Raw genomic sequence first — 27,297 nt, forward strand, 5'->3', positions numbered from 1 at the left:
CTGCCCTCTGCCGACTTGGTGGTGGGGCTAGGCCATTGTCCCTGGGAGAGTCTGGAATCCCTCAACCCTTGGACAGTAGAAATCCTGAAGGGCTGGGAAGTCCAGGGCTGCGTCTGCTCCTTCCCTCTGCCATCTCTGCGGGGTTCTGGAGAATGATTAGTGAATGTTTGCAGAGCACTTTGAAACTCTCAGATGAAAGGCACCAGAGAAGCATGAGGTATTATTATTTATTATTAGTCTGAACCAGGATGGGCAGCACCTCTTTGCTTGTGCCAGGGCCGTTCCTATGCTGGTCTTTTTCTGCCTGATTGGCTTTCTGTATATACAGTAAAACAAAACAAAAGAAAACTGAGGAGTGTGTGGGGATTATGTGCCCCAGACGGTGGACAGGTGACAGGACACACAGCACACTGTGGTCCCAGGGCAGAGGTCTCCTACTCCTGGCCTGATGGGGGCTGCTGTTCCTGTGGGTCTGGCACGAGCTGGCTGCAGGGGGGGTGGTTTGTCCAGCTTGCCGATGCTCTGTTCTTGTATTTTTGATTGAAATTTCACTTGATTTAATGATAATAGTGCTAAGAAATCTGCTTCCTGGGGACCCAAATGTACTACTGTCAAGAGGGTAGGGGTTGCGAATTGCCTTTTGCTATGGTGGAATGTTCCAGTATGATTCATGTGGGCCTCCAGTGTATGTGTGTCAATATTTCATTTCTTTATAAGATTTTGGCATGCCAAGGCAGATACCCCGGAGCTCTGAGAAATACAAGGGGGAGCTCTCTGGCGCTTTCTGCTTTCTTCACCCTGGTTTTCTTCGACTGGAATTGAGTTCATCAGCTGCCAGGGGCTTACTTTATTTGCTGTGGGGGAAAGAGGTCTGAAGAGAGGGAGGAAAGAAAAAAAAAAAATCACTGGGCCAGCCCTTTTGGAAATGGAAGGTTTGGTTTATCTTCTACTTAACGGCGGAGTGATGTGTCTTTCCCCTTGCCCCCAAACCCTCAGTCAGAAATGGTTGTACCCTCGATACATACTCCTGCCGCCTCCAGGTTCTCCTTGGACGCGGGAGCCCCGGTGTGAGCCCCTTGCAGCTTCTGTTGCCTGGCGTTCTGTTGACTCAGTGGTGTCTCTTTGCCCCGAGGCTCAGAAACCCGGAGGACTGACCACTTCTGGAGGCTTTTCCTCCAGTTTGCAAAGAGCCCCTGGCTAGCAGAGCTGGGGAGTTTTGTACCAGCAACAACTTCTCCCTTCCCCTCCCCACGCATTACCTTCCACTCCTGGTCTTCTGTTAACATGGAACAGCCAATAATACTCAAATCCTAGTTTGTGACGAAGCCAAAAATGGGTGTATATCTCCTCCACCTGAACAATTGCTTATAGGAACCCTGGATTTAGTTTATAAGCCTTTCCTAAACCATGAGGGATTTGAGTCCCACAGAGTAGTGCTATCTGGGGCAGGGCCTGAGACTTTTCTGAATGATTTCCTCCATGAGCCAGGCGCGACTGCTCCAATGAAGGGATCCTGTGTGGTGGGTGGAAGCAGGCATTATCCATTTTACCCATGAGGAAGCAGAGAAATTACCCAGCAATGGGACGGGAGCAAAGCATCCTATGTTACTCATCTCTCCTTAGGGGTACTTTTTAGCCATGAACACAGTCTCCTTTGCAGGCTGGGCTGTTGTGACCGAGACACATTTAAACGGAAATTTCTCTGGGGAACTCTGCTCCCCTTGGCTGGAGCCTGGCTGGGAAGGAGGAGCGGGCATGGGGCTCTTTTGGATGTGGGCAGTCTGGCCACCTAGGGACACCCTCTGTGGTTACTGCAGACTTTCTCCCTCCTACCCAATGCCCTACTGCTTGGAGGGCGTGCACCTTGCAGAATCAACTGAAAAACATAGTCATTGGGGAATCCAAGCATTTTTGTCCCAGTTACCTTATTTCTCCAAGAAGACCAAAGAAACATCTTTTTATTGAGTCCCTTGCTGGGCCTTATATTAACTGTTTTTTTTTTTTTTTTTAATTTTTTATGATGGCTTTGCAAATGGAGTTACGTTTATGTCCATTTTACAGACGAGAAGCCCGAGTTCCAGAGAGGGTCCCTGTAGATCTTTGTTCTTTAAAATGCATCTTCCTTGCACACCAAGAAATTGAGTGTATTTAAGAGGGTTGGGGAGAGCCGAGAAAGATGATATTTGGGTCATCCATGCACGGCATGGAGGGGGCCCAGGGTTAGGTGACGGATGAACTTATTGGTCGCTAAGAGACGTTGAAAATTTTAATTCCTTCCACTAGAATCCATCTCCTCTCACTGCTGAGCACACAGATGCATTGCTGTCATCAGTGGTGGTCAAGATCTCATGAGCTGTGGAAAGTGCTGGATCAGAGTCTGGCACGTAGCAGGTGCTCAGTAAAGACGCGAGAGGACATGAAAAGGCCCTCTCTGGGCTGTGTTGCCTTGTTCTTTTTGTCCTTTAGGCTTGGAGAATGCTGGAATGGGCAGTGGAGTGTCCTCTCAGATGCCTGATATGTTCGCTCAAGTGGGCATGGGGTGAAGGCTACTGGCCAGAGGCTTGGCCACCCCTGCACGCTTCATCCTGAGTCCTTCCATAGTACTTTGCTGGGGTGCGAGGCCAGGCATCTGTTTTCTATTAGTGTAACTTCCTGTGCACCTAGTACTTGGGAGGTGCGGTGCCAGGAGCTGGAGCTGGAGGTGAGCAGGACGTGACCTTGGGAGGCAGCTGTGAGAACCAGGAAGTGGAGTACGGTTATTATGGGTGTGATGGTGGAAATCTGAACAGCGTCCAGATGGGACTCCGGAGTGAGAATAGGTTTCTGGGGCCAGTGGGACAGAACGCCTGAAATCCCAGCAAACCTTGAGTGGGCTCCTCCCTGCGACCCAATCACCTTTGAGGACGTCCTCACGAGGGACAGGAGGAAACCGTGTCTCTGGTTTGTTAGAAAAACTCACTAGGGGTGTTAGAGGCCTGTGTGTCCCTTTGGGGAAGCGAATGCAGTTCTCCACCCAAGCCAACCTACTTGAGGGTCTGCAACCAGATTTAAATGTCACCAAGCATGGTAACCCTTCTCATATCATACGTAGTTAGGCATAGTTTTAGACACAGATTTACAGACACTTTGCTGAAAAATGTATTTTCTTTAGAAACTTTAAGGGGCACAGTCGATTAAGCATCTGACTCCCGGTTTCAGCTTAGACCTTGATCTCAGGGTTGTGAGATCGAGCCCTGTGTTGGGCTCTGCACTGGCTGTGGGGTCTGCTTGAGAGTCTCTCTCTCCCTCTCCCTCTCCCTCTACCCCTCCCACCCTGCTTTCTCTCTCTCTCTCTCAAAAAAATTTTTTTTATAATTTAAGATTAAAATAATATATTAGAAAGTAGAAAGCAATGAAAAAAAATTGTAATTCCACTCCCGAGAGGAAAGCATTGCTGAAAAGGTGTCTGACTCTTCTCCTTCATAAAGTGGTGAACAGATGAGTGGTTTGGAATATTGACTTTTCAGGTGTGCGTTGGGGTCACATGGGCAGCCAACGGTTTTTGTTTTTTCTTGTGGATTCCAGCCAGGCTTGACACCTGCCCCTGCACGAAACGCAAACTTGAAAAGCAAACTTGGGCCTTAATCGTCTGCCTGATTCACAGGGGACGCCCCGAGGGAGGCAGATATTCTCCTGATGTTAAAGACTTGACAACCCTGAGCCACTCTTTGACTTGACAACCCTGAGCCACTCGGGTGGTTCCTTTGTTGTGACTTTTTGAGCTAGGGGTGGGCCAGAGCGTTACCTTTGCCCTTCTTTAAAAACAAGAACAATAGGTGGTGAGGGCGCGATGCTCTTAAAATATTGGGAAGTGCTGGGGCCCGAGGGTAAGCTTTTCTAGAAGCAAGTCTGTGTGTTGTGTTGTTTTACCTAATGAATCTTCTGGGCCTGAAGATAATGAGGTCAGTGAGGGCAGTCATGTTGCTTTACCCCTCACCCAAGGGTCATTGTCACCCAGAATGTGCCTGTCCTATCCCAGGGGCCTGGAAAGGCTTCTTTGATTAATGTGGGGCTTGGAAGCCAGATGGCCGTGGCCGCCATGCTGATGGGGAGCCCACTGAGAAGTTGGTGGTTTGCCATCCCGGCCTCCCCGATCCCTGATCCTTGCTGCTTTCCAGGGCTGGAGGACTGAGTTGGCCTCTACCTGAGGGAGGGGGCTTTGCTGAGACTGTCGCAGACACCTCATTCCTAGTGGCAATGAGGCCACTGGCTCTGGAGGTGGGGTGTGTTCCTATAATAATAATAATGGCTCTGGAGGCGGGGTGTGTTCCTATAATAATAATAATGGCTCTGGAGGCGGGGTGTGTTCCTATAATAATAATAATAACAAAACAACAACAACAACAATATGAAGTTTTATATTTCCTATTATATTTTATGGTCGAAGTGCTTTTCAGATACTTTACTATTATCTTTAGTTTATAGATGCATTAACTAGGGCTAGTTTTGGGAGATGGGAGGGGAATGTGGGGGACACAGGGAAGGAAAATAGTTTTGAATGAATCCCGAGGCTCCCCTGGCAGCTGCCAAGTAGTTAGACACTGTTTAATGGAATTTTTGTGTCCACCCTGTGAGGTGGGGTGGAGGGAAATTATTTCACAATAGCTGGAGGTCAGGGGGCAGAAGTCTCTGCCCACTGTCACCCAGCAAGGGGGGCGAGAGCTGGGAATTGTCGCCCAGGTCACCTGACTCTGGGGCTCTGTGATCTTTCTCTTCTGTCTAGTACCCAGCATAATGCCCGGCAAAGAGCCGGTATCAATAAATATTTGTCGAATGTTAAATGAGGCTTAAAGAGACCATTCACGCTTGGCACAGGGGCACAGGGGAGACGAGCGTGTTTCCTGCCCTCATAACCTTCACTTCCAAATCCTGCGACCTTGGGCCGCTTGCCTAAGCTCTCCCAGCTCAGTTTCCTGAGATGTCATCCGAAAAATGGGTAAAGATCTCACATGTAGTAAGATCTTACCTGTAGTAAGATCTCACATGTGACGTGGTTTCTACTACTTACTGTTTTCTTTTTAACTTTGTAACCACACAGTTTCCCCCTTTCCCCCTACTACCTCCTGGAATATCCATTCCTGATGACAGGCTGTCGTTGGAGGACCGACGGGAAAAGCATTCCCGACATGATGGCCCAGAGCACCAGTGGGACGGATAGGAACTTCGTAACGACCTCAACAGTGGTCCTAGGGGCTGGCATCTCTTGAGCGGCTTACGATATGCTCGGGGCTGCTCCACGCCGCTCTCCGTGATCATGATTTGGCAACTCTGATTCAGAGCTGCTGTTAGCTTCTGTTTCCTAGAAGAAGAAACTGAAGCTCAGGGTGGTAGAGGAACCTGGCCGGAGCCTCTGAGGAAGTAGGTGGAGGTCTGGGATTCAAACCCCAGAACTGGTTTGATTTCCCACTCTTGAAACCGTAGTTAAAACTTAACCTCTCCGTGTGTGTGTGTGTGTGTGTGTGTGTGTGTGTATTCTGGGCGTTTCCATATCTCGTTTACAGCCTGCACCTTTGCTTTCTCCGTGTACTTCATTCTCCAAGTACGTGGTCAGTGCAGGAGGTAACCCACATGGATTTGGGATAGAACCAGCGGGTGGAGATGGTCCCCAAACAGGGTGCCAAGAGGCTGACCGTTGTTTTGCTGCCTGACGGTGGTAAACCAGGGGCACCAGGGAGTTCTTTGCATTTCCTTTTCCCAACTGTCTTACCCCTTCTTTAGGCGAGATTTTTAACAGGCGAGTTTTTTAATCTTAAAGAAAAAGGAAATCGTGACATAGCTGGGGAAAAAGTGGCAGGGTTTTTTTGAGGTTTTTTGTTTTTTTGTTTTTTTTCTTTTTCATTTTTCTCTGGTCCATGTGTAAAACCTCTTTGGGGTGAGGATTCCGTGTGGTTTTTGGTAGGCTAATGCCTCACCACCCCCTGATTTGTGGGTCAACTTGTCGTGTCTGCTTCTGGCAGAGCAGTCATGTTGCCTTACCCCTTACCCCGGAAGAGTGTGGGGCAAGAATCAGAATTCTGCTGGGGTTGCAGACCTTTAAGAAGTATCTTTAAGATTGTGGGCCAGTCGGAGGGGAGAGATGTGGTGGCTCAGAACAGCAGACTCGAATCTGAGCCTTGGTACACTTCAGGGGAGACCAGACATATGGGGGGGGCCAACTGTAGGTATAAGAAAGTCCCAGTTCCCCAGGAGGCCAGGAGTGAATGAATTGAAAGGATGGGTGGGGAGAGGCGAGCCTGGTCAACTAGGAATGTTTTTGGTCAGTTTGCTTTACAGCAGGGGAACTGTTTATTTCTCTTTAAGCGATGGATAATACACATACCTGGGATTTACTTTTCTGGATGATTTAGAGTCATGCAGTATCTCAAGGAGTTTTACTCTGAGGATACTGATTATATTAATAGCAATGTAATAGCCAGCTAATAACATAATAGCTAGCGTTTCCTCAGCATGTGCAATAGGCCAGGCGCCGTGCCAAGCATTTCATCCTTAGAAGAACCCTGAAACGTGAATGTTTATGTATATTCCCATTTTACAGTGGAGGAAGCCAGTGCTCAGAGAGGTGCCATTTGCCATTTGCCCAAGCTGACCCTGCTTTTAATGGTCAGCTCTGGGGCGCCTGGGTGGCTGAGTCCTTACGCACCTGCCTTCAGCTCAGGTCATGATCCCGGGGTCCTGGGATCGAGCCCCGTGTTGGGCTCCCTACTTGGCAGGAAGCCTGCTTCTCCCTCTCCCACTCCCCCTGCCCGTGTTCTCTCTCTTGCTGTGATTCTCTCTGTCAAATAAATAAATAAAATCTTTAAAAAAATTAAATGGTCAGCTCTGATATTCTCTCTTAATGAGCCCAATTCTTTTGGCACATAGGAGGCGCTCAATAAATATTTGGGTGAATGAATGGAGTTCTGGAGCTGGGATCTGAACCTGGGTCTGAGCTGCCTCCAGATGTGGTCTGGAAACTTGTTCTGAGCGCACGCAGCCCCCACAGCTCCTACTTTGCTGCTTTGGGTCCTCACAGTAGCAGATAGACTTAACAGGGACTCAGTGGTCCTGAGGGCAAGGAGCATGGCTCCTGGGTATTTCCTGGGCATGGGGACATGAAAGGCATAGCATGAGCTATCATTCCAAGATGGTTTGCTGAATTAGCATTTTTCCTCCCTGATCATGGCAATCCGTGATTTGCTTTGTGGCCACGTATCGGCAGAGTGAGAGGGGGCCAAACTCAAGAAGACCCTTTGGCTGGGATGGCTGTATATTCACCTGTACCTGGGCAGAGCCTGAGTGGGACTTCAGGCATCTGGCTTCCTTCATTCAGGTGTTTGGGAAACTTCAGACAACTGGACTTGAATTCTCTTTGCCAGGGTACATAGAGAGGGAGGAGGGATATATTTAAAAGAGCTGAATGGATAATTTCTTACCCATTTATGTGTGGATAGTAACGGTGGGTTGTATCAATGGGTCTGTTCCTCGGGCACCCACCTTGGGCAGTCTGTAACTTAGTGCATTTACTTACAGGAATCCCACACTTCTCTTTTCTCCCTTTCTGCATCCAGCAGGGAGATGGCTCCCTCCATGACCATGGACCCCGTTAGCCTTCTATCTCATAGGTCAAACTAGGCCTCATTTGTAGTGCACAGACTACCAATCACTCCTGTGCATAATCAAGAAGGAGGTACCACTGTTATCCCTACATTATTATCCTCACTATGTAGGCCAGGGTTGGATGCAAAGAAAGGGGAAGCCATTTGTCCAAGGCCCCAATGCTTCGTGTCTAAGCACGAAGCTGCAGATCCTGGGTTTAAGCCTAGGTATTCCATCTCCTGCTCCTGCGCCTCTTAGCCATTCTGCTTAGCCATTCAGACCACCTTGGTCTGAATTAGTGAGATTTTAAGTTTATTTTTAACTAATCTTCTAGAACCTTCTGTCAGCCAGCTTCACAATGGGGAGATAACATTGTGACCTTTGTCTATAGCTCAGCCTGGAAGAGCACACACAGGAGCTGGTTAGAGGGTAGAGAGACCCTAACTTAGTTTTTCCCCTTGACTACTCTAGCCCTTTCCTGGGATCGAGTCCTCTTTGAGGTGACTCTTTCTGCCTGCTTGAAATTCGGCCTACCTTCTGCATCTTTCTGCTGCATTCAAAAGACTTGAGACCTGGAATTCCATCTCGTGGGTGCCCGGGAGCTCTAGGCGTGCAGATGTCCAGGTTCTGTGGTCAGGACTGGGTTGGCATTATAAATAAACCAAAGCCTGGGAAACTTTCTTGCTATTAATAGTACAGACCTTCAGGGGAGGAGATCACCAAACTCCATGCTGTTGGAATTGATTTTCCCGCCCGGATGACATAGTAATGAGCTAAGTGGTTAGCTTCAGATCGCTACTGCTCCTTCCTGAGCCAGGTTCTTTAAACACTAAAGCCACAAAAGCAGAGAACGCAGAGAACAAGTTTGTGTGGAGAGTCACGGTGGCCGTGTCGAGAGAAGGAAGGTGGGCTTGCACGGGGGAAGTGAGTAGTATTGTCTAATTCCATTTCTTCCAACTGGTGCCCCCTGGCTGCCCCCACCCCATTTTTAGAAATAGGAATTTGATTTGTTGTCTGGATTGTTGATGATATTTCTGTCTTCTCCGTGCCTTTGGGTTATTTCAGAAAGTTTGTCTCCCAGCCTCAAGTGTGTCAGCGAGTGTGTGTCAGCTGCTCTCTGCGGGGAGAAAGTCTCACATAAAACAACCCTAAGATCCCTATCGCCTCAGATCACCCACGTCCCATTGTCCTGCCCTTTGCTTCTTGGCATATGCTTGTCACTGTATGTATACAATTAAAAACACAAAACAGCCCTCTCTTGTCCGAAGGGTCTGGAATATCCCAGTGTTTTCGGAGGAGACTTTGGAAGTGGACAGAACTGTTTCCTTCCCCAAGTGAGGTTATTGTGCTCAAAATATCTCCTGGTAGTTTATTAAAGGAAACCACAGGATGGGGTCAGAGGCAGTCTCTCCTGTCGGCAGTCTCCTGTCTTGCCTCTTCTTTCTAGATCTTTCTCCCCTGTCAGCTCGTCCCCGGATGGCTTGCTGTCCCCGGGGTGGGGGGCGGCGGTGGGTTGGGGGGGGGCAGGCCTGCTTCTCTGTCCTGTCCTGGAGTTGGAGCAGCACGGCCTCACGATGGCCCATCGGGACTCGTCCCTGCGGGGCGTTAGGAAGGAATTTGGGGTGTGGAGTTCCGTGAGTGACTAGGATTAGGCCAGTCGGGTCTGCAGTCAGACAAGAAGTGTGTGGGCAAAGAGAACTATTGTGTGAGGCTCCTCCGGACAGAAAGCCCGCCTTCATCTTTTACTGTGCCTAATGGACAATTGAGACATTCAGCTTATGTCTGAAAGGAAAGTGGGCCGGAATGGTCTAGCAGACCTCCCAGACGAAGGCTTGTAGGAGAAGCAAATACAGACAAGGATTACCAACAGGGGAAACAACCAGGGCAGAGTCCTGGGAGAGAATGTTTATTTCCTTGCTCTCTAGGAGGGATTTGGAAAGAGCCGTAATCCTGGGTTAGGAGTAATTTGTTACAGCAAGATGATACTTGAGTGGCAGGCGGCTTCTGGCTGAGGCCCCAAGACTTGTGTGCAGGGGGGTCGGGGGCCTCCAGGAGGTCAGCCTCACTAAATCTTCACCCTGGCTCGGGGTTTTTTTTTCCTCCCCAAGCAAAATGAACCAGAGGCGCCGCTGACCTCTTGGCTTCCTGAGGGGAGCGTTGCGAAGCATCTCCACATGCTTGTCACAGCCAGCCTCGGACAATAAAAATTTGGACAGGGAGACCTTTGCTGGAGCCACCGACCTCTTTCAAATGTGACAAGGGGAAGCAAAAACAAAAGGGAAATGCAGCGCGTGCTTCTCAGTTTCAGCTGGACTTTGAGGACAGGAGCCGAGGCCTGTCTTGCAGTTTGGTTCCCCCGTCGACTGACTAAAAGCACGTTAATTGGTTGCTTGTTGACTGCCAAGACTCGCGTTGTCTTTTGTTGCTGTGGAGGGGGGTGGGGAGAGAAACTGGACAGAATACGGAGGAGAACCGAGTCGTAGAAATCCCAAGTCTTGAGAGCTGCCGGCTGTGGAGAAAGAAAACCCTCTTTTTTTTTTTTTTTTTTTTTAAAGATTTTATTTATTTATTTGACAGAGATCACAAGTAGGCAGAGAGGCAGGCAGAGAGAGAGAGGAAGAAGCAGGCTCCCCACGGAGCAGAGAGCCCGATGCGGGGCTCGATCCCAGGACCCTGGGATCATGACCTGAGCCAAAGGCAGAGGCTTTAACCCACTGAGCCACCCAGGCGCCCCAGAAAACCCTCTTTTAAGAGTTCCTGATTTTCATATCTGCCGTAATCCTGCCGAGTCATGGATGGAAAATAACCCTTCCAGGTCACCAGGACCCTGTTACTCTCTGGCTTTTGTGCTCTCAGAGGTCATCTCTGACACCTTGTAGACTTGGGACTTCGGGCTTTTCACTCCCCCGCACAGTTGGAAGAAGAAGTTAACAAGTCTTAACCGTCCCGTCCATTTACACAGTGTATCCTCTGGGGTTGACAACGCGGTGAGCAAGTCCTCTGGGAGACTCTGCGCAGGTGATTCCATGCCCCGTGGTAACTAGAGCAACTGAGGCACAAAGCTGGCATGGCCTGCCTGAACCCGCAGGGTGATGGGGAATGGGCTCTGAGAGGGGTCAGGTTTCTGTTGACTCGAGTGCTCCCCTCTGTTTGGTTTGCCTTGAAACAGACAGTCATCACCCACTTGGGTAGCTGTCTGCTGTGTCTCTCCCTCCGTGCATTTCGTCGGGGGTATGCTGTGTTCTTCCCAGCTTCCTCAAGCCTTGGCCTTCCCCTGCCGTGGGAATGGTCCTTTCCCAGGATCCCGCCCCAGCCAGTCACGTCTGGAAGCTTCTTGTTTCCCAAGAAGCTTTGGAGGGTCAGATGTTTCTTAAAAGAATAGGTTTGTTCACCTGTTTTTTTCGGTTCGTTCTTTAGGCGGTATGGCATTGTGGGTGGAGTCTACGCAGACGTGACCCGTGTGCTCTCCCCCACCCGCTTGTTTTTGAAAAGAGTCTGATAACCATCAAGTGCCTTGGTGCACTTTTTTGTAATCCACTTTAAAAATCAAGATATAATTTACATACCATTAAATGTATGCATTTAAAGTGTACAATTCGCCTGTTTTAGTATATTCACTGTGGTGTGTAAATGTCACCACTATTTCCAGAACAGTTTTGTCACCCCCAAAGGAAACTCTGTACCCACTAGTAATAACTCCCCATCTCCCTTTCCCCCCCAGTCCCTGGCAATTACTAATTTAATCTCTGTCTCTATGGAATTGTCTAGAATCCTATAATATGTGACCATTTTGGTCTGCCTTCTTTAAGTTAGCATGTTTCCTAAAGTCATCCTTGTTGTAGCATGGGTCAGTATTGCCTTGTTTTAATTGCCAAATAATATTCCAGTGCATAGATAGACCGCCATTTCCCTGCCTGCTTATCAGCTGAGTCTTGGGTGTGCTCTTACCCCAGCGGACCCCATATTTGCTGAGCTCCCAGTCCACTTGCTACTCCGTATCTACCAGCTGATTTTTCTGGCCTACAGTTGCCTCTATCCACTTGAGCACGTGTGTAGACAAGCAGGTGTTAACCTACGCATTCCAATCAACTGGACTGTACTTGGCCTTTTTTTTATAGAAAGCAATAATAAAAGAATGTGGTGAACAGAGTAGGTTGTCTTTGGTCTGGCTCTTAACGTGAGGTTCCTCCAGTGGCGTGCGAGCATTCGTTATTTGCTAGTTACCATGGGGGCCCGTGGGGAAGGAGTTTGCGCTACCCTAGCTGAGGGAGTTTGGGCGACCTGTTGGAACGGGACAGGAGGGCGAGGGCTTCTGCTCTCAAGTTCTTCCAGTGGCTTCTTGTCCTCTGACCCGTGGCTCAGGGACTTGGCTGCTTTTGGTAGGGCTCTCCTTGGCTTGGGATCGATCCACAGCCCTCTGTGGGGGAGCTGGTCTTGAGGCTGCCTGAAGACTCTGACATGGTGAGTCCTGGGCAGCTCTGGGTCACGCCAGCACGAGACTGTCTCTGAGGCTGATGTCCCACATGCTCCCTGTGTAGGGGTGTGTGCTGCCCTGTCTGTTTTGTCCCCGTGTATCTACTTTGCCCTCCCTCCCGTTAGACTCATTCTACTCAGTCTCCTTTAAGAGATTTTAAGAGTCCTGGCCTGAAAATACAAGAACTCTACATTCTGGTTCAGAATCCCTTCGTAACTGCGGGACTAAGCCACTTCATTTCTGCTTTTCTTCACTTTATTTATTTTTTAAAGACTTATTTATTTAGTTTAGAGGGAGAGCAAGAGTGAGTGGGAGACAGAGGCTGAGGGAGAAGGAGAAAGAGGATCCCAAGCACTGAGCACGGAGCCCGACGTGGGGCTCGATCCCGTGACCCTGAGATCACAGCCTGAGCCGAAATCAAGAGTTGGATGCCTAACCCACTGAGGCGCCCAGGCGCCCCTGCTTTTCTTCACCTTTAAAATGGGTCTGGAGCTTTTCTGCTTTGGCTGCCTAAAAAAAATGGAGTGACAATCACTGTAGAAGTTTAAAACAACTTTTGGGAAAGTTGGGGCCTGCAAATAGACAATGTGCTCAGTATTGATACTGCCCTGGTTTCGGTACTTTATGCTAATTATTGATCATTGGCGTCACGTGACCATTACAGCCGCTTCCGCCCACTCCCAGATAGTTGGATTGAGCAGGTCCAGTGTGGGTCGGGGGAAAGTCTCGCTCAAGGAGCCAGCAAGGTGTGGGAACTGTAGGGACCATGTCAGCATCATGAATTAAATCTTCCTTTATAATATTTCTACTTCCTTGTGTTCATCCCTATACTATTGGCTAGTTCATTGTCCCATTGACTGGTTCTTAGATGACTGCTCTAGGCCTCAGTCATTAATCCACACTGGACCCAGAGCATGAGCCTTCTGAGTGCTGCGGTAATTTGTGTGTTAGAAGAGAATGGAACTTTTGAGTGAATTTCCTCAGTTTCCTTCTTTCCTTCTTTCCTTCCTTCCTTTGGTAATGAATTTCAGTATTCCTGTTTGATTTTTTTTTTTTTTTCCTGTTAGCCGTAGAAAATAGAACATGGATTACTTCTGTTGTATGTCTCTTCCAAGTAGGAAAGCAAGTGGGTATATAGGTGAGGAGAGGCTAGGTTATGCTGTAGTAAAAAACATCTCCTAAATCTCAGTGGATGTTATATCAAACTGTTATTTACTGCTCAGACTACATATCCGTCCCTGGTGCTGTTAAGGCTCTGCTCCGTTCTTCGATCTGGGTCATAGGCTGGTGGAAAAGCCACCTTCTCACGTGCTCTGCATTGTTGTGGCAAAGGGAAACCACTCTGGGGGGTAAGTGTTGCAGGCCAGACACAACACATGTCCCAGCTCACCAGCTGCAACGAGGCACATGACCCCACCACACCATTACATGGGCCTGGAAGTACACAGGCCTGTCATAGGCAGGGTGTGCTTACTTTTACTCCCTTACTCACTCCCCAAAGTCCTATCCTGTCCTGGCATGAAGCTGAAATTCTGGGATCCCTAGTGGCATGTGGTAGTCTTTCTAAATTTTTTTTCCCCAAATTTTTATTTAAATTCTAGTTAGTGAACATGTGGTGTAATATTGTTTTCAGGAGTAGAATTTAGTGACTTGTTGCTTATAGATTTAGGCCCAGAGTGAGGGAGAGGTTGCCAGAAGTGAAGAAATGAAGTGATCGTCCAGATAGTGGCAGAAGTGGGCCTGGAAAGTGGGCTACTGGACACTTTCCTCTCTTCTGCTACCCCAGGCATGCACAGCCATGATTTTCAGAGTGACTTTTTTGGGAGGATGGAAGGAAGGCCTAGGTCCCAGCCCACGGAGGGGCTGGCTGGGTTTGAGAGGAAGGGCCTGGTGAAATTCTATCCAGCTGTGCTTCCCTGAGCTGCCAAACCATAGCCTCCCTGCAAAACCACTGACCTAGGAAATGCAAAAATATCTCAAGGACAGGGGTCCTTGTGAGGGCTGGTGACATGAAAAGTTTTGGTTGTTGAATTTTTTGGCTTGTTATTTGCTTGTTTTGCTCAGTTTACCCCCTTAGTACCAGTGGCCTCAGTAGCTCTGGTAGAAATAATTTTCTAGTAGCATGGGAAGAAAAGAATTTAATGTTTGCCTAGCGACCTCGTTAGGGGGAAGAAGATAGCTGATAGGAGCTGGAGAGAACGGTTCATTCCTTTGGGGCCACTGGGCCATGTTCCCTGTGAGATACTGGTGTGCAAACACACCAGTGGTCTGGAGGCCTACACACAAGAAGGCCAGCTGACCCAGGGCCCTCAGGTAAGCTGGGTCTCAATTCTACTGGCTTCACTTGCAACTTCCTGCTAGTTTATCTTATAGGATTATAGTGAATGTGGTTTTGAACTCCAAAGGGCTCCCTAAATGTGAAGCCATACCGTTATGACCCTTTGGATTGTTAGGATGAGGAAGAAAAGGGGAGCTGCAAGGATTTCATTAAAAAATCTCAGAGCAACTGACTCCTAGAGATAGAAGGCAGAGCTATTAAATTGTTGCTTTACACGAGAACCTGATACCCCTCCTTTCCCCCATATGCCTTTTATGTCGAGAGATGGATAGTGACTTTAAGGGAAACATTCCTAAGTTCCTACTATGTTTAGTGTTACTTAAAAAAAAAAAAAAAAAAAGGGAAAAATAAAGTCAACCCTAGCTTCTTATTTCATTTTCTTCTGTGGCTTTTTTCCTTCTCCAAGTTCAGAATGTACCCAGCCCTCGAAGTCTTTGGTTTTCTTTCCTTTGGTAACTATAGTATATACTTGCATATGTTATATCCCATCTAGCCACAATCACACGTTCCTGAATTTTCTTTTTCTGTAAGAAAATTTTATGGGCAAATAATGCCTCTTTAACTAGAGCCTCTATCTTAGGTTCTTATGTGGATATTTCAAAAGAAGCAATTCTTGGGGGCGCCTGGGTGGCTCAGTCGGTTAGGCGTCTGCCTTTGCCTTAGGTCGTGATCCCAGGGTCCTGGGATAGAGTCCTTCATTGGGCTCTCTGCTCAGTGGGGAGTCTGCTTCTCCCTCTACCTCTGCTGCTCTCTCTCTCTCTCTCTCTCTCTATTGAATAAATAAGTAAAATCTTAATTAGAAGAAAAAAAAAAGAAGCAATTCCTGGGCTATGTTTTAACTGAGAACAAAGCAACCTAATCTGTGCCTCCTGCCTCTGTGGGAAAATTGCTCAAATCGATGTTGTAATGGTGGCCGTGCGGGTCCTTCAGGATTCTGATGACTTCTGGTGACATTGCATCGTGAGCTATATGCGATCTGTGCTAGCTTTGGGAAACCTGTTGGTACCTGTATGATTCACAGGGTAGGATAGAATATTAATCACTGCTTCTTATAATTTAACTTTACTGGATATATTGGGTTTCCCTGACCCCTGGGACAGAATTACTTATTTATAGAAGATGGGCTGAATTTTCCATCTTCCAGTTCTGAGAAATGAGGTAGGTTCTGAAGAGAGAGCCAAATGTGTTCTTTAACAGACCTGGGGGCGGGGGCTGCCCCTTGAGGCTGTGCCTCCCGACGTGAGCCCCTGAAGAAAGGCTTGCGGCTGTTGTCGATATACTTGGGCTTCCTGTTGTCTCACTCTTGGAGTTTTTCCATTTTCCTTTTAGCACGAGTGGCTTTTGGTAGCCTTTCTTTTGTAAAGTAGAGGGGTGTCACCTTAACCATCATGCTTTACCCCTCTGGCTGGCCTGTTTGGGGCAGATCAGCATGGCCTCGGATTTGGCCGTGAAACGTGGGTCAACGGTCATCTCGCAGAGGAGGAAGGACTTGTGGGTTTGGATGTGAGAGGCCACGGCTTGTGGTCTCTCGGGTTTGGGTGTTTGGGCAAATTAGTGACTTTCTGTTTTATAAGAAACACAACACAGGTGACTTTCTTGGGCTTGGGAGTTAGGATGACTCAGGTGTCATGATTTTTCATGAGGATGGTTTCGAATGACTTTAAATTCTTGAAAAATGGATTTTCCTAGGAAGAAGCACACCTGCTGAGGAAAGCTGGGATTGAATAGGCTGTTTTGTTGTTGTTGTTGTACTTAGGTCAAGGATGCCTATCTACCAGGCAGGGGAGGGGAGCAAGGCCTTCCTGGTGTTTAAAATCAGTCCTTTTCTGGGTGATAGGTTTTCCATGGGGCCTAGTTTTCCAGAAGAAGCCAGTTTTATCTCCGTTTAGCAGTCTGGTCAGGCCCCATGGTGGCCCCCGCCTCCCCATCTTGCCGGTGCCTGTAGCTGATGCCGTCTGTTGGGAGTGGGCAGCATTGGCACCGGTTTCATTCCAGGCTTGCGATGTGGGAGAGTGGTACACACCGAAAGGCTCTGGAGAGGGGAGCTTCTCAACCTAGAAAGGTGATTCCCAAAGCCCACGGGGCACATTGCCCATGACCTGCGGCATTTCTGCCCAGTGCTCTTTCCAGATGATTCGATGACGTGTGACACATTGCCAGTCTTTCCTGGGAAGTGGGTGAGAACTTTCGAACATGTGAACCTTTTCCAGTCACAATTGCTCAGGGCTTTTCAAAGTTCCATTTTGGAAAGGAGGGATAGTTATTTCAGAGAGATTGTGGTCTAGTGGTTAGACCTTGTGACTGGGAGTCATGGCTGGAGAGCTCAGATTCTTTTGCAAGGTCTTCTCCCCAAACTGGAGTCTGCCAGTGACGATTCAATCCAAAATGTCGCTTTCGGGCCACTGAAAAATCGCGTTTGGCTGTCTGGATTTTAGGCCCAGTGAAGGAATGTATCCTGTCTGACACGAAATCAGGTCTTCATACATTCATTCCATAAGCCATGGGTGGCAAACTGTGGCCCAGGGCCAAAGCTGTCCTGCTACCTCTTTTTGTATGGCCTTTGAGCTAAAAATGGTTTTTATTATTTTTAAACGGTTGAAAAAAAAAAACAAGAGAAGAGTACTATTTCGTGACAGGAAAGTCCTATGGAATCTACTTATCAGTATGTATAAATAAAGTTTTATTGGAACATGGCCATGACATAGTAGGAACAGGTATTGCCCACGACTGCTTCTGTGTTGCCGCGGCTGAGCTGTTAGGACCAAAACCAGATGGTCTGCAGAGTCAAAGATATGTATGTCTTCTGGCCCTTGACAGAAAAAGTTTGCCAACCCCGTCCTGAACAAGTAAGGGGACGGACTCTGCTTGCCTGTCTGTCTGTGAGACGGACTGACTGACAGGAAGTGCTACAAAGCTGCTTTGGTATTTTATCAGCCATGTGGGGTTTCCTGGGAACCTTCTTATCAACATCATTTTTGGCCTTTGAGTTGCCCTATTTGTTTAGGAGACTAACTTTTGTACGGAGGCCCCAGCCGCTCTCAGATAGATGGAGGATCTTAGAGCCGCCCCTCCTCGGACTGAATGAAGCTGGACCCACGGTAATGGGGGGGCAGCAGGTTCCCTCAGGCCCACTTGTACCTAGATCCTGGGGGGGGGGGATCCTCTGATTCAGAAGATCCCTCCCCCTTTGCCTTTCCTTGTCCTTTTAATTTTTTTATTGGAGGAGAGGGGGGGAGGAGAAGTTTGAGTTGCATGCCTTTTTTTCTTTTTTTGCTGACAATTTAACAGGCGTTTTAAAGAGCCTTGATTCCGCTCAGACTGTGGGTTTTGTATATATTTCGAGACTTCGTCCACAGGTCTGAAGCTTAACTTAAGCTCCCTGAGACATATCATAAAATATGATTTGGGGAAAAACCTTAATGGGCCATGAGCAGAACATTAGTATTAAACAAAGGATGAAACACTTAAGCCAAGATGGCCTTATATATTTATTATTATTTTTTTTGCAAAATGCAAGTTGAGCAGGACTCCATTTCAACAGTTTTAATGCAGGAATTCCCACGGCCCCGTTTGATTGCAGTTTGCTGAAAAGTTTAATGTTTTTGTAGGCAATTCATAATTTCCACGTTGAGCGGCCTGAAAGGAAGGGAGCTGGAGCGCAGTGTTGTTTTTATAGTGGGATGGTGGGAACTTTTTTTTTCCCTTCCCCAAAAGGATATAAAACTGAAGTTGGACCAGGGGGAAAATGTGGCGTGGCGTTCCAGCCCTTTTCGTAAATCTGAGATGCCCCCTCCTTCGGGTCTTCCTTTAGGACCCAACAGAATAGAATTTCCCGCTGCTTAGTGTCTCCAGGAAGGAAAAGGTTTTCCTCTAGGCTCTAATCGTACCTAATTTCCTTTTTCTTCCCTTTATTTATTTATTTTCCTTATTAATAAGGACCAATTGTAGAAGATGAAGGAACCTGGGAAACCCATCACTTTTGGCGGAGGTTAATAACTTCCTTTAAAAAAATTCTGACATAATACTTATTTCCCCAGAAGGAACCTCGTCAGCCTGAATGCCAGTTATTTCCAAGGGACGGGCACAGATTTGCGGGGGCCCAGCCTTTCTGTGGGATCAAGTTGCACTGGGAGAGAGAGGTTGAGGCTGTCACCGTGGGGTCCTTGCAAGCCAGCAGGACTGGGGCTGTCTTCCTCCACCATCTGGATTTGGTTAGCTCTCTCTGGGCAGTGGGGCCGAGTCTCATTTCCTCCAACCAGTAATGTTATATAGGCAGTGATCCTGGGCTGCCCTAACATAATTGAAAATTATGTGTATTGTAGGCTCGGAGCGCTGAAATGTAGGCTCATAAAAATAGTGGTGCAGGTAGCCTGCGGAGATTGGATATGGCACACAATGAAGCTTTTATGTAAAATAAGAATTATAAGACTCCGTGTTAATATTGCATTATGGGTGTGACAGTTCTCTGGTGGGGTCCTCAGGGCAGGTCTGTCACCTTAAACAAAGCCTAAATTTCCGAATTCTATGGAGCAGGGATTTGGATGCGATCAAATCTGTTTTGCAGATGGCCAAAGATGGGAACCTGCCTGTTCATCTAACCCTGCCCACTGAGGGTAGCATGAGGCGTCGGTGTGTGGCACTCAGCTGGGTGTTTTTCCTCACAGGATTTTATGAGAGGAGAGATGATTATTGGCAGGTGTCCATTTTGGTTGGCCTCAAGGAAATGATGCTATTGAGTGGTTCTGACCAATGAGGCTCATATATTTATGTGGGAGGTGAGAATGGGAAGCAGTCAGGGCGAGGTGGGGCGGAATAGGTTCCTATGGCCCACTGGTTTGGGTTACAGGCTGAGGAGACCACGGAAACATTTATTACGTTTATTGAGTGGCTCTCAACTTGGGATGCTACTGTTCCCAAAGAAGATACTTGGAAATAACTTGTTTATAAGGGTGACTGAGGGGGGGAGTGGGGTGCCTGCTCGTATTTACTGTCTGAGAGTCCAGAATCCCTAAGTGCTGGGGCAGCCCTGACCTCATCCCCATCCCAGATAGGACATCCCCATCAGCTGACTGATGAAAAACTAGAGGTCCATGGAAGCAGAGGGATTTGATGCAGGGTCATGTGGTGAGTCACCAGAACCAGTAACCAGGTTCCTCCACACAAGAGCCTTCTGGGTAACAGCTCTGAGGTTGTAGTAGTGCTCTTACCTTGTACAGATCTAGGTTGGGAAAATGGCTGTGCACCATGGTAGGTAGCTCGTGGGCCAGGGTCTTCTAGTTTTAGGTGTAACTATGTTTGGTTTTAATTCGCTGGGCAGTTGTATCTTTAAGGAAGCTCTGAGGAAGCTTGTGTGTGGCTTTTGCCCTTCTATTTCACATGGGATTTGAGCCAACCCTTCCTTCTTTCTGGACTGCCCTTGGCTGTCCTTTGTCTTTCTGTTGAAATCTTTCTGACTTAACAAGACCTACTTGGTGCAGCCTTCCCAGTATCTTTTCTCAGAAATCCCATCTTCTTTCTTGGCATTCCCGAGGCACGATTCCGAGTCTGCCATTTCTACTACATTCTATCTAGATTGAATCGGAGTGTGAGTTGGTTCCCTCACATGGGCATAAGCTCCCTGAGGGCAGACATCTTTCTTAATCCTTCACAAGAAGGCTATGTACAAAGAGTTTAATTAATATTCATTGAGTAGAATTCCCTGTATAATTTATATGAAAACTAGCCATTTAATTTGCTTTGGGACCTCTGAAAAGATGGCCTCTTATATTCCATCCAAGCATTAACTGGTGCCTTACACAGTGGGCCTTCAGACATACAAAGGCTGGTGATGTCCTTGTTAAAGTCTAAGCATTGTGTCCTCAGTTTTGTTCAGTTTTCTGAAGTTTTCCTGAGTAAAATTGGTGTGATGTCACCCACAAAGTGAAATGCCTTGGTGTTGCTTATACGTGTGCTAAGTATCTCTGTGACTGGGCAAGCCACCTCACCTCACTTTTCCTTGTTTATACAGTAGGGAGTTGGGTTAGTTGATTGTTCAAGTCCTTCTGAAAGCTGACGTATCACTTGTGACAGAAGTAACTTCCTTTTCTTTGTGCCATGTATTTTCCACCTCAGAGAAGAGCGGTGATAGACGTCGTTGGCTTATACCTTTAACTTAATTTCTGTGGTAAATTTGTGCATATTTAAGAATTTTCTCAGGCCTTTTTGAGATGAATGTATAAATTGCACTATGTCCTATTTGTACATCTTTTCCTGAGACGTATTTTTTTTTTCAAAGATTTATTTATTTGAGAGAGAGCATGAGCGAGCAGGGGAGGGGCAGGGGAAGAGAGAGGATCTCAAGTAGGCTCCCTGCTGAGTGTGGAGCCTAGCGTGGGGCTTGATCTCAAGACCCTGAGATCATGACCTGAGCCAAAACCAAACATTGGACACTTAATGGACTAAGCCACCCAGGTGCCCTGAGAAGTAGTTTTGTTTTATAAGCTTTGGGGTTGGATGAGGAATTCCATCCTCATCTACTGGGGAAGTTTCTACTAAAGGACAGTTGCACGTGTATGTATGTACACTCAACTTTGAAGTATCGGATGATGGCATTTTAGAAGTGAAGGTCACTCAAAGAACAGATCTGGAATTGGCGGTTTCCTAGACACCTCCGGCTCGAGACTCTGGTTTGCTTTCTTCCTTTGAAAGGCCTCTGTTCCCTCCCTTCTTGTCTCTCCCGAATCTCTATTGTTTCCCTCTACACAAGGCAGGACTAATGAAATCCTGTAACTTGGAGCCAGCCTGACGTTTGATTGCAAAGACCAAACTCTAGTTGCTGATAGTATTGATGTTCTAGAAACACACCTGTTGAACATGAGCTCTAATCTAAGGAAGAACCTGTTGGTGTGGCATGACTTTTCTGTTGATGCTGTTGTTATGTGCATGCTTTTTTTTTTTTTAAGTTTATTCAGTGTTGTTATTTGCATGTCCTTATAAGTTACTCATCTGTGTATCAGGCATCCCAGGAGTTATGTCTTGGGATAGCGGTTTTGCGTTTCTTTTCTAAACTCATTTGCCACATTCATTTGTTTCCTTCCTCCAGTATCTCCAGATGAAATGGCCACTGCTTGATGTCCAGGCGGGGACCCTCCAGAGCAGACAAGCCCTCAAGGATGCCCGCTCTCCGTCACCAGCACACATTGTCGTAAGTGACCTTATAAAGGCACTTGCTTCCTTTACTGGGGGGAGATGAAGAAAATATTCTTTTGTTGATAACGGGCGTTGTTTATCCATTTTTCTCTCTTTAAAAAAATATATTTTTGGAATAGTCTTGGATAAGGCTTATATCTAGAAGTTATTTGTTTTCTGGTATTGGATCTTAGTGATTGTTACGCACCCGGAAATTTTCCAGGTCTTCCCACCACTCCTTTCTCCTGGTGTTGGGTTAGTCTAGCCTTGTGGTCTCCAGTTAATGGGACACTATCACCATGGTTTGGGGGAGACTGGAGATGGTGCCAAAGCAATTAAAAAAAAAAAAAAAACACCTCAGATCCTTTTCTGAAAAACTCATTTAGCGGAGGTGAATTGCAGAAGAGGGAATTAGAAAATTCAAAAGGGAAGCGCTGGATTTGAGACTTTCCAATCCCCCCCACCCAAATTTATGTTAATTGTTGGAAAGTAACATTCTACGTTAACATCAGCAAAATTTTATCTGGATTGATTGTAAACGGAGAGAAGAAATGAATTTGGAAAGGCTTAAGTTAAACTTAATTTGTACGTCCATGACTTTGAGAGCCTGTGGGTTTAACAAAGGAAACATTTGTTTTTACTAGTGAGAGACTACAACATAAAGTATGTGTCTACATATATTTTTAGTGTACATTTGGATTTTGTAGGCCCTGAAAGTGGAATTTATAAATTAACCTCTTGAGAAGATGGCTCAGTATTATTAGAATATTCTCTTCCGTATGTTTATATCATGAGCTGGACTTCATACTTTTGAAATAATTAATGGGAGACACATTTTTATAACGAATGTATGACAGGTAGAATTATGCAAAGGATGAAATAATTCATGTATTTTTTATTTAAGTACCACAAAATGTTTAATACATTTTGCCTCGATGTTACTTTAATTTCTAAAAATGGCAAAATGATTTTCTTAAGTAGAAAAATCTTAAGACGCATTGTGTCAGATTTCAGGCTCACTGCCTCCTTATTTTGTAGCTTGGTGTAATTGAGTATATATTATTTAATGAATTATGCCTCTGTTATATGAATATTAAATATACGTGTGTGTGTATATATTACAAAGTGATTTATTTCCGTTAAACCACATCTTGAGTCATCGTGTGTGAAAATGTTCTACAAATTCTTATGTTATAAATGAGGCACAGAGCAAGGTTGACATTTTCCCAGAAGCTTCCTCCTTCCCCCAAGCCTGTAATAACACGGATGCTCATGATAACACACACTCCTCCAATGTCAATATTTCAGGGCTGGAAGTGACCTTAGATCATCTCGCCCCCACCTGCTCTCAGAAAAGGAAACAGGCCCAGAGATGCCCTGAGTGAATTGCCCAACGTCACACGCTGAGTTAGTGGCCAGAGCGAGGATGGGACCCAGTTCTCGGCTCCTCTCCCGGGGCCTCGTAGCTTGTTCTTTCCTAAGGGAGTAGAAAGTCACTTCTCTGTGACTGGTTCTGTTCTGCGAACTATAAATTGGGTCATCATCAGGGGCAGCGTCCCAGATGACGGGATATTGTCAGTTTGGGTTTCTGATGCAGGTTTCTTGGAGAAACGTGAATGCCATATAAAAACCATTTTAGTCATATACAAAGATTTTTAAAAAGTGCGAGAGTTACCGTGTCCTGGAGGGTAAAACGAGGAAGCATGTCTTTTTCACTTTTCCTGCCTCCCTGCATTTCCCATTGTGTGTCCAGGCTTTGAAATTTATTTCTCTGCTTTTGGAAATGCTTGGCAGGGCTGCCACTTTTTTTTTTTTTTTTTTTTTTTTTTTTAAAAAGCTACAGAGAAAGGATGTTATCTTTAAAATCTCTTGGAGGCTTTTTTTTCTCTTTTGAGTGGAGAGAAGGTGCCAATCTTAGAAGTGGTTCAGAGTGGACACAGCCCCCTGTGGGGGTGGACGGAGGTCGCGGATGGCTCTGGTGACCATCGCCCAAGGGTGAGGGTGAGGCTTATCCGCCTCGAGAGCCCCCCCAGATAGCCCACAGGACCTGTTGTCCCAGTGTAGACCCTAAGTACTTATTTTCATGTTTAGAAATGAACAATCTGAGGAGATGGAAAGACGTTTTGTCCAGAGTCAGTGTGGATTTTGGCCAGGGCGGCTCAAGGGGACTCAGGTTCCTTCATCCTCTGTTGTCTTAGGAGGCGTGTTTTCCACAGCCGCCACTCCGAGCCACACTTCAGATGGAGACCCTTGTCCCAAGGAGCCACAACTGGCAACTGCAACTTCTTTCTGCTGTGCTCCTGGGGGCCTGGGGAATGGCCATTGCGTCGAGTTTCTAGGCTGTGGAGGAGGGCGGGCTCTGGGAGCGGGGCAGAGCCATCAACTGGGTTAAAAGGAAACCAAATTTGTGAAGTACTTACTGCTGTGGCAACTGAATGGTGTCTTCCGTGACACGGATTAGCCCCATAATTGTGCAGTTCTGCAGTCTTCACCTGACACTAAGGGGTGAGGAGGTGGTACTGGAGGGGGCGGGGTTGGTAGAGGGAGATGGGCAGGTCAGGCTGGAGAAAGAAAGGCTGTGTTTGCTGACCTCTCACCCATCTAGTGGTCCCATACAGTTTTGGGAATAGAGGAGTCCTACACCTTGGGACTACGAATAGATAATCCCCTTTTCACTGGGCATAAGGCAATGCGTCAGCTAAAATCAATTTGGCAGGCACAGCATGTCTGTATTTATAAAGGGCCCATTCTGGACGATGGCTGATGGATCATTTGGGTCTGTGTATAGCTCAGCCTTGGCCCATAGAGCCTGGGTTGTGTCCGGCTCTGCTGGTAGATGGCTAACTCTCCTCCACACCCTGGGCTCTTCTGCTCATTTTGTTTTTCATTCTCTTAAAGAAAACGTTGTCCCATCACATTGTTTCATCAGACGTGTTTCAAAATAATTGTCTAAAGATTGCTTCCTAGTTTCTCCGAAATTTGAGCTTGTTGTAATTTCTGGGCCAAGTTATTTCATAATTATTTCTAATGTTTTCTTTTGAAACTAGAGAAGTGTTCAGTGTTTGTTAATAATCATTAGAGACTATGACTACCATCAGTTCCTAAGAAAATAACTTTCTCTAGTACCCATATGGGGCAGAATTTTCACATGGGGATTTAAACTGAAGATCTTTGTCAGAATATTTTAACCTAGATTTTTTTTTTCATGTGGTACATGGGTTACCACATTATAAAAAAGTAGATGTGTAGAATAAATATTTTTAACAAATAGAGTTTAATTGATCAAATAATATTTAAATTAAGAAACGAGCCCCACAAATTTTAGTCACTGTAACGGATACGGCATCTTCTTTATTAGAAGGCAGCGGTTCCTAGTCTGTGTTCAGAAGAGAGAGGAAATTATCCTCCAGGATGATGTCTTGAATTTTTTTTTTTTATTTTTTTAACCAGCTACAAAAATAAGAATTTAGACAACAAATCCATCTCTCCCTCCATTTCCTTTACTTTCTCTCTCCTCCTACTTCCCTCCCCACAACCCTGAGAAATTCAGGTTCTAGGATCCTCTCCCCTCCAGGCCCATATTCTGAGTCCCATAACTAGCTCCTATTTCATTCTCTGTGGTGTTTTAGGTTTATATTTCTTTGTGTCCTGTCCCATCCCCCCCAACCCCTGCTGTGAGGGCCAAGTTGTCTGGTTGTGCTAAGTGGTGGTGCTTGAGTCTTGGTGTACTTGCCTCCAGCAGTCCATAAGCTGTGGGGTTAGGAGCCACCCTCCCCACCCACACCACCTCCAGTATCTTTGCTATACAAAGACTTTCATTTAATTTCCTTTGTACCCAGCAAAAAAAGATTCTGTACCAAAAATGGTGGTATTTTTGTGTAGTCGATATCTTACAAGATGGCAAAAACCTTCAAAAGTTCCTGCCATTTTATCTTGGGGGCTTCTTTTTGAAGTTGATGTGGAATTTTACCTTGGGGTGAATTTCTAGTTGTTCCTGGTTTTATGTGTTTTGTTGTGTAATGAGCTTTGAGGTATGGGATAAGAAAGCAATCTGTACCCCGAGGAGCAAGGCCTGCCAGACTGCAGTGGTGCACTTTTTCGTCGTCGTTGTTGTTGTTATTGCTTAAATGCTGGAAGAGGGCAGAAAACTTAGGAAATACAGCGGGATGGGAGAGCTGCGGACAGGGTCTCTGCTGGCCTGCGTTGAGCATTTTCAAGTAAGTTCAGAGGACATGGTGAGACTTTTGCTTTTTGTGTCTGAAGAGTTTGAGGGGAAGGAGCACCTAGTCAATAGTCAGTAAGAAAAACTACTTTGAGAGCCTCTGTTGGTTATTCAGTACTTGTGGATGTCTCGATGGATTCTGTGGCCTGGGCTGTACTCTCATCTGTTCCTCGAAGCGCTTATTGGCTGTTGTGCTATGTGTTGGGAGGTTCTGTGCTGGATGCTGAGGCCCAGCAAAACCATCATAGCCCCCACCTGGGCCAGGTTCTGGTGGGAGTAGAGGTCCTGTGATGGTGTGACAGGGACACGAGATTTCCATTGAGACGTTGGTGGGATTACAGGCTGGGACAATCGCCTGAGGAATTGATATTTAAAATGAGATGTTCAAGGATCAATTAGAGTTAGCCAGATAAAGGGATGAGAGAAGGAACGGGTAGGAGATGGGAGAACATTCCAGGCAGAAGGAAAACCATGTATGAAGTTCCTAAAAGGAAAAAGACCTTGGCTGTGGGAGAAGAGGAAAGCCAGCTACAATGTCTACAGGTCTTGAGGGATGAGGGAGAATGGCCTGGGGTGGGATATGGTAAGAATTTGGTGTTTGTGATTCTATCCACCCGGGGAAGTCCATGAGTGGTTTGGCTTGTGTTAAACTGCTGGCTGCGGGGATAATGGTGAGGAATTTGCCTGTGGGTCACATGGTGGCATTGAGGGAGAAGGAAGAGTCAAAGGTAGGTGGGTGGGGATGCTGCTCAGTGACTGGGGCAAGTTTGGGGTGGGAGAGTTGTATTTTCTTTTTTCATTTTTATTTTTTTTATCCTAGCTTTGTAAAGGATGTAACTGACATGTAACATTGTATTAGGAGGTAAGTGACGTATAACATTGTATGAGTTTAAGGTATACAGTGTTGGTTTGAGACAGTTACATATTGGAACATGATTACCATCTGAGGGTTAGCTAATACCACATCACATAATTACCATTTCTTTTTTGCTGTGAGAACATGTGAGAGCGATTCTCTAGGCGACTCAAGTATATAATGATCATTCTCATGCTGTACATTAGATTCCCAGAACTTACTCATTTTGTAACTGGAAGTTCGTACTCTCTGACCAACATCTCCCCATGTCCGCCACCTCCCAGCCCCTGGCAACTACTACTTCACTCTGTTTCTTTAAGTTCAGGTTTTTTTTTTTTTTTTTTTTTTTTTTTAAGATGCCTCGTATAAGTGATAGCATCAAGTATTTGTCTGACTTATTTCACTAAGTGTCATATCTTCAGGGTCCATCCATGTTGTCCCAAAAGGCAGGATTTCTTTCTTTCTTATGGCCCAATAATATTACATTGTGTGAATATATGCCACTTAAAAAAATCCATTTATCTGTTGATGGGCAGCAAGGTTGTTTCAGTGTCTTTGCTGCAGCAAACATGGGAGTGCAAGTATCTCTTTGAGGTCTTGCTTTCATTTTCTTTGGGTATCTACCC

General features: G+C 46.4%; 1 protein-coding gene across 20 annotated transcripts in view; it reads left to right on the forward strand.

The window, feature by feature from the left end:
* Nucleotides 1–27,297, forward strand: part of LOC111145217 (transcription factor 7 like 2) — a 195,614-nt gene that overhangs the window by 55,071 nt on the left and 113,246 nt on the right. For 19 of the 20 annotated variants that reach the window (XM_022499966.1, XM_022499958.1, XM_022499960.1 and 16 more), the window contains one exon: nucleotides 21,508–21,609. The exons of the other annotated variant lie outside the window; for it this stretch is intronic. In XM_022499966.1, coding sequence (XP_022355674.1) covers nucleotides 21,508–21,609 — 102 coding nt within the window. The remainder of the gene's footprint in view (nucleotides 1–21,507; nucleotides 21,610–27,297) is intronic. 20 annotated transcript variants of the gene reach the window in all.

The sequence above is a fragment of the Enhydra lutris genome, unplaced genomic scaffold, assembly GCF_002288905.1.
Source record: "Enhydra lutris kenyoni isolate GAN:26980312 unplaced genomic scaffold, ASM228890v2 scaffoldscaffold12, whole genome shotgun sequence".
NCBI lineage: Eukaryota > Metazoa > Chordata > Mammalia > Carnivora > Mustelidae > Enhydra > Enhydra lutris.